This window comes from Oncorhynchus masou, chromosome 31 (genome assembly GCF_036934945.1).
Source record: "Oncorhynchus masou masou isolate Uvic2021 chromosome 31, UVic_Omas_1.1, whole genome shotgun sequence".
In the NCBI taxonomy this organism is placed as follows: domain Eukaryota; kingdom Metazoa; phylum Chordata; class Actinopteri; order Salmoniformes; family Salmonidae; genus Oncorhynchus; species Oncorhynchus masou.
Genome location: NC_088242.1, coordinates 7,222,079 through 7,229,278, shown reverse-complemented (window position 1 = coordinate 7,229,278; position 7,200 = coordinate 7,222,079). Strand labels below are relative to the sequence as shown.

Here is a 7,200-nt window from a genome sequence, read left to right as displayed (position 1 = left end):
TTTTTTATTTAAAAAATGTATTAACACAATAACAATACCCCCCCCCCCCCCAATCTTATCAGGCTCCATATGACTTTCATCCTGTCATTGTAATAGCTTTTTAATTGTAGACAGACCAGAGCCTCTTCTGAATGTCAGGACATGAGTTCTTAGTGTTCTCTCATACATGATTCTCTACGGCCTGACTAAAACAAGCTCCGCCCATCCTCTGACATAAAGCATTTCACTACCATACCTTCATCCTCCTCCCCTCATCCTCCCCTCATCTGCTTGGTCCCATGGTTTCTAGGCAAGCCTCCTCCATTTTACGCTGCTGCTACTCTCGGTTTATCTTATATGCATAGTCACTTTAACTATACATTCATACATTCAATTGGCCCGACCAACCAGTGCTCCTGCACATTGGCTAACCGGGGTATCTGCATTGTGTCCCACCACCCGCCAACCTCTCTTTTTACGCTTCTGCTACTCTCTGCTCATCATATATGCATAGTTACTTTAACTATACCTACATGTACATACTACCTCAATAAACCTGACTAACCGGTGTCTGTATATAGCCTTGCTATTGTTATTTTCAAATGTATTTTTACTGTTGTTTTAATTATTTACTTACCAACACACACACACACACACACACACACACACCTTTTTTTTGCACTATTGGTTAGAGCCTGTAAGTAAGCATTTCACTGTAAGTTCTAGACCTGTTGTATTCGGCACACGTGACAAATAAACTTTGATTTGATTTGATTTCCCCTCAGATAGAAGATGTGTGAAGGCAAGGTTTACATTTCCCCTGAGATAGATGATGTGTGAAGGCGAGGTTTACATTTCCCCTCAGATAGATGATGTGTGAAGGCAAGGTTTACTTTTCCCCTCAGATAGATGATGTGTGAAGGCAAGGTTTACATTTCCCCTCAGATAGATGATGTGTGAAGGCAAGGTTTACATTTCCCCTCAGATAGATGATGTGTGAAGGCGAGGTTTACATTTCCCCTCAGATAGATGATGTGTGAAGGCAAGGTTTACATTTCCCCTCAGATACATGATGTGTGAAGGCAAGGTTTACATTTCCCCTCAGATAGAAGATGTGTGAAGGCAAGGTTTACATTTCCCCTCAGATAGATGATGTGTGAAGGCAAGGTTTACATTTCCCCTCAGATAGATGATGTGTGAAGGCAAGGTTTACATTTCCCACATTTTTTATTCTCTCTCTCTTCCACTGCCACCATTTTCCTTCCAACAACACTCTATCTTTCAAACTTTAACTCAGGTCACCAGCTCTGCAGGGAGCCCCTGAGTGTATTTCTGGCAAGTTGCATTTTATCACACAACAGAGTAGAGCAGATTATCTTCGGGCCAGTTTTACTGTGAACATGCCTCAGTCCCTCTCCAGTGTGTCCGTCCCGAAGCCTTCATCTTTTTGTTGCTGCTATCATCCTCTCTTCCTCCCTGGTTTCCTTCCCAGCTGGCTCTGATGGACCCAGTAGATATGTACCAATTCATTACACTATTCCATACAGAATGCACTACTTTCAACAGATCCCTATGGGACCTGGTCAAACGTTGTACACTATAAAGGGAACAGGTGGCCATTTGGGATGCAACCCAAGCGACAGTGAAAGTGAGGTGAACTGTTACATCCTGCAGAGTAGACTCTTCTGGTGCCTAAAGCCCTCGGGTGTAGGAACAGCATGCCCGCTGCTACGACAACCAAACACTGGTAGCCAATTAAAACAGCTATAACAAACATATCTACCCAAAACAAACTGGCTCCTAGCCAGAGCACTAAGTAGTGGATACAGCTTTGTGAATGGGTCCATGAAGACATGACCAAAACAAACCCCCACTGCTAAATCTGATCAACCTCTCACACCAAAGCATTACTGTAATGTATTTTTTTACCAGCTATTGTGACAGCCCACACCAACCCCTGTGTCTCACCTCTGTCTCTCCACCCCAGCATCCCTCCACCCCTCTATCCCCCCACACCTCTATCCCTCCACCCATCCATCTTTCTATCCATCCATCCATCCCTCCATCCCTCCATGGATTGTGGTGGGGGAATGGTTGGTGATGGGGGTGATGGTTGATGATGGGGGTGATGGGGGTGATGGTTGATGATGGGGGATGGGGGGAATGGGGTGGATAGTTGATGATGGGGGGTGGTTGGGGTGGGGTATGGTTGATGATGGGGGTGATGGTTTATGATGTGGGGATGGGGGGATGGGGGGAATGGTTGGTGATGTGGGGGTGATGGTTGGTGATGGGGTATGGGGGGAATGAATGGTGATGGGGGTGATGGTTGATGATATCCCGATGGGGGAATGGTTGGTGATGGGGGGATGGGGGTGATGGTTGGTGATGGGGGGATGGGGGGAATGGTTGGTGATGGGGGTGATGGTTGATGATGGGGGTGATGGGGGAATGGGGGGTGATGGTTGATGGGGGGGGAGGGGATGGGGGTGATGGTTGATGATGGGGGGAATGGGGGTGATGGTTGATGATGGGGGATGGGGGTGATGGGGGTGATGGTTGATGATGGGGGGAATGGGGTGATGGTTGATGATGTGGGGGTGATGGTTGATGATGGGGGTGATGGGGGGAATGGGGGTGATGGGGTGTTGGTCAATGTTCTCTCTGAAGAATTTGATAAGATTTCAGGTCTGTTGAGTGCAAACTTGAATGTTGTGAAAATTCTGTGGGCTGCTGTGGATATTTGATTATAATGTAGGCCTACCAGAGTAGCCTACCATCAAAAACAATGGAGAAAATGCCTCCCATAACATTTTAACATGGAAATAGCTGTTCTATCTTTCAGCCTACAGTAGCAGCCAATGTGTGGTGTTCAATGCAGGGCTTGACATTAACCTGTTAATTCACTTGTCCTTCAGACGAGGTGACTGAAAATGTTGTTGTGTTGTTTGATGCAAAAAAAACACTTTATCATACCATATCATATCATACATATTACCATACCACTATTACAGAGAATCAGACAAATTATTCTACCATCTGCCTATTGGCTACACAGCTTATTCAAGCCTGTCTAAAATACAACACCGCCCCTTTAAGACAAGCTCTTTACCTGACTCGCTTTTCAAAGATGTCTAGAAATGTACACATTTTGTGCTCTTGCAGGAAGCAAACACTCCCTATAACTGACTACAAATGATCTATAATTGGGCTAATAACTCACTAACTAGCAAAAGATATGAACAAATGTACACATGTGTACACGTTGCTACTGTACATGTAGATTTCTCTTTGATCTCAAAACAAGTGCATCTACTCACGACCGCTCATGCTGTAAAAACAGTCCAGTTCAATGGTAATGGCACAGATCCATACAGTATAGGACAATGGTGTATTTGCATATAGGCCTACTTCAGCTCTGATGGTTGGTGATGGGGGGGGTTGGTTTATATTCTTTGAAGCATCAATAGGAGGTATTGTCAGGCTTGCTTAGACTCAAGGACAATAATGTGTGTGGGTTTGAATATGCTACCCACTAATGTAGCACTACCGGTATCTCTGTCCTCATCTCTGTTTTCTGTCACTACGTAAAATCCACGGGACTGTTTCAGGACACTGTCTCCACTCTGCGCGGGGCCCTGCCTGTCCTGACAATGTCCTTTCACATCATGTTATTGTCTAGCACACTCTGAGATGCAGTAGTCCAGTCAGCAAGACATCACTCATCATCTTAGTCTGATGTCTGCCCTCCTTTTCCTTTGCCAGTCATACACTCTGCGTCTGTTTAGAATTGATGGAGAAAGGAATGTGCCTATCTGTTAAGCTGTCAGAAGATCTTTGACAATCGTAACAGCACTCACTGTTTTCCTCATTTGCCTGCCTGAAACCCATAGCAGTAGTCTGAAGGATTTGACAAGTGGCAATCTCCCCACCACTATTATTTCATCCACTGTAGTGCCATGCTCTCTCTATGCTCTCTCTGTGCTCTCTCTGTGCCATGCTCTCTCTATGCTCTCTCAATGCTCTCTCTATGCTCTCTCTGTGCTCTCTCTCTCTATGCTCTCTCTATGCTCTCTCTGTGCTCTCTCTCTCTATGCTCTCTCAATGCTCTCTCTATACTCTCTCTATGCTCTCTCTGTGCTCTCTCTCTCTATTCTCTCTCTATGCTCTCTCTATGCTCTCTCTATGCTCTCTCTATGCTCTCTCTATGCTCTCTCTGTGCTCTCTCTGTGCTCTCTCTATGCTCTCTCTATGCTCTCTCAATTCAATTCAATTCAAGGGCTTTATTGGCATGGGAAACATTTGTTAACATTGCCAAAGCAAGTGAGGTAGATAATATATAAAGTGAATATATAAAGTGAAATAAACAATAAAAATTAACAGTAAACATCACACATACAAAAGTTTCAAAACAATAAAGACATTACAAATGTCATATATATATATATATATATATATATATATATATATATATACAGTGTTTTAACAATGTAAAATGGTAAAGGACACAAGATAAAATAAATAAGCATAGATATGGGTTGTATTTACAATGGTGTGTGTTCTTCAATGGTTGCCCTTTTCTCGTGGCAACAGGTCACAAATCTTGCTGCTGTGATGGCACACTGTGGAATTTCACCCAGAAGATATGGGAGTTTTTCAAAATTGGATTTGTTTTCAAATTCTTTGTGGATCTGTGTAATTTGAGGGAAATATGTCTCTCTAATATGGTCATACATTGGGCAGGAGGTTAGGAAGTGCAGCTCAGTTTCCACCTCATTTTGTGGGCAGTGAGCACATAGCCTGTCTTCTCTTGAGAGCCATGTCTGCCTACGGCGGCTTCTCTCAATAGCAAGGCTATGCTCACTGAGTCTGTACATAGTCAAAGCTTTCCTTAAGTTTGGGTCAGTCTCTCTCTCTCTCTCTTTAGGTATCTCTCTCTGTCAATTCAATTTGCTTTATTGGCATGGCGTAACAATGTACATGTTGCCAAAACTTACTTTGGATATTTACAATATGAAAATAATAAGAATCAACATTGTCAACAGGACAACAGTAACAACAATAACCAAGGGTCAAAACAACCAGTAGAGGACATGCAGGTTGATTGGTCTGTCAGACACTGTCCCTCATCTTATGGCAGGCAGCAATGTAGTGCGCTGCCAACCCACAGCTCTCTGCGTCCTCCCCCAACAGGACGGGTAGCCTACTCTCATCAGAGAGGTGTTTGAAACCTTGAATAAGGGCTTCAAATTTGGGGAAATTACACTCTCTAATTTGACATTTTGTCAGGAAATGCAGCTCCGTCTCAGGTTCTGCTGTTGTGCAGTGGTTGCACAGCCTTTCCTCTACAGTGAGCCAGGTTTTCCTGTGTCTACCCTTCTCATTGGCAAGGCTGTGTTCACTGAGCCTGTACCCTGTCAAGATTTTTTCTAAGGTTTTGATCAGTAACCATGGTCAAATAGTTAGCCACGGTGTACTGTCGATTTAGGGCCAGACAGCACTGCATTTTGCTTTGTGCTTGTGCTTGTGTTTCCCAATAAGCAATGTAGTATGGTTTTGACTGTGTTGTAATTTGGTTTATTCTGATTGATTGGATGTTCTGGTCCTGAGGCTTCAGTGTGTTAGTAGAACAGGTTTGTGAACTCTGCCCCAGGACCAGCTGAATGGGGGGACTCTTTTCTTTGCTCAGCTCTTGGCATTGCAGTGCTTGGTAATGATATGAGAGGGGGTCACTGTATTTTAGATGTTTCCAAAACTTAATTGCTTTTTTTGGAGTTTTTATTATTAGTGGATATTGGCCTAATATGCCCTGCATGCATTTTTTGTAGTTTTCCTCTGGACATGTAGGAGAATCTTAAATGATCACTTCCGGCGCCGACAGAGATGGCCACCTCGCTTCGCGTTCCTAGGAAACTATGCAGTATTTAGTTTTTTTACGTGTTATTTCTTACATTGATACCCCAGTTAATCTCAGGTTTTATTACATACAGTCGGGAGGAACTATTGGGAGCAACGTCAACTCACCATCATTACGACCAGGAATAAGACTTTCCCGAAGCGGATCCTCTGTTTTGCAGCCCAGGACAATGGATCTGATCCCAGCCGGCGAACCAAAACAACGACGCCGTAAAAGGGGCAGACGAAGCGGTCTTCTGGTCAGGCACGGGCACATTGCGCACCGCTCGCGAGCATACTACTCGCCAAAGTCCAGTCTCTTGACAACAAGGTAGATGAAATCCGAGCAAGGGTAGCATTCCAGAGGGACATCCGAGACTGTAACATTCTTTGCTTCACGGAAACATGGTTCACTCGAGACAAGCTATCGGAGTCTGTACAGCCAGCTGGTTTCTTCACGGATCGCGCCGACAGAAACAAGCATCTTTCTGGTAAGAAGAGGGACGGGGGCGTATGCTTCATGGTTAACGAGACGTGGTGTGGCCACAACAACATACAGGAACTCAAGTCCTTCTGTTCGCCTGACTTAGAATTCCTCACAATCAAATGTTGACCGCATTATCTACCAAGAGAATTCTCTTCAATTATAATCACAGCTGCATATATTCCCACCCAAGCAGACACATCGATGGCCCTGAATGAACTTTATTTGACTCTATGTAAACTGGAAACCACATATCTGGGGATTTTAACAAGGCTTATCTGAAAACAAGACTCTTTTCTAACTTCTGCAATGCATATAAGGCCCTTCCCCGCACTCCTTTCGGAAAAGCTGACCACAACTCCATTTTGTTGCTTCCTGCCTATAGACAGAAACTAAAACAGGATGCCCCCGCGCTCAGGTCTGTTCAACGCTGGTCGGACCAATCTGATACCACGCTTCAATGTTGCTTTGATCACGTGGATTGGGATATGTTCTGCTTTGCTTCAAACAACAACATTGACGAATACGCTGATTTGGTGAGAGAGTTCATTAGCAAGTGCATCGGCGATGTGTTACCCACAGCAACTATTAAAACATTCCCAAACCAGTGGATTGAGGGCAGCATTCGTCAAAACTGAAAGCACGAACCACTGCTTTTAATCAGGGCAAGGTGAATGGAAACATGACCGAATACAAAAAGTGTAGCTATTCCCTCCGCAAGGCAATCAAACAAGCTAAGCGTCAGTGTAGAGACAAAGTAGAGTCGCAATTCAACAGCTCAGAAACAAGAGGTATGTGGGAGGGTCTACAGTCAATCACGGATTACAAAAAGAAAACCAGCC

The 7,200-nt window shown here is 44.2% G+C and overlaps 1 protein-coding gene across 1 annotated transcript; it reads right to left on the bottom strand.

The window, feature by feature from the left end:
- Positions 1 to 2,021: 2,021 nt before the first annotated feature.
- LOC135524885 (uncharacterized) lies at positions 2,022 to 3,129 on the bottom strand. Its single transcript, XM_064952738.1, has 2 exons — positions 3,092 to 3,129; positions 2,022 to 2,643 (listed from the first exon to the last, which is right to left on the bottom strand). Exons 1-2 carry the CDS (start codon positions 3,127 to 3,129, stop codon positions 2,022 to 2,024), a joined length of 660 nt encoding a protein of 219 aa, XP_064808810.1.
- Positions 3,130 to 7,200: the final 4,071 nt, after the last annotated feature.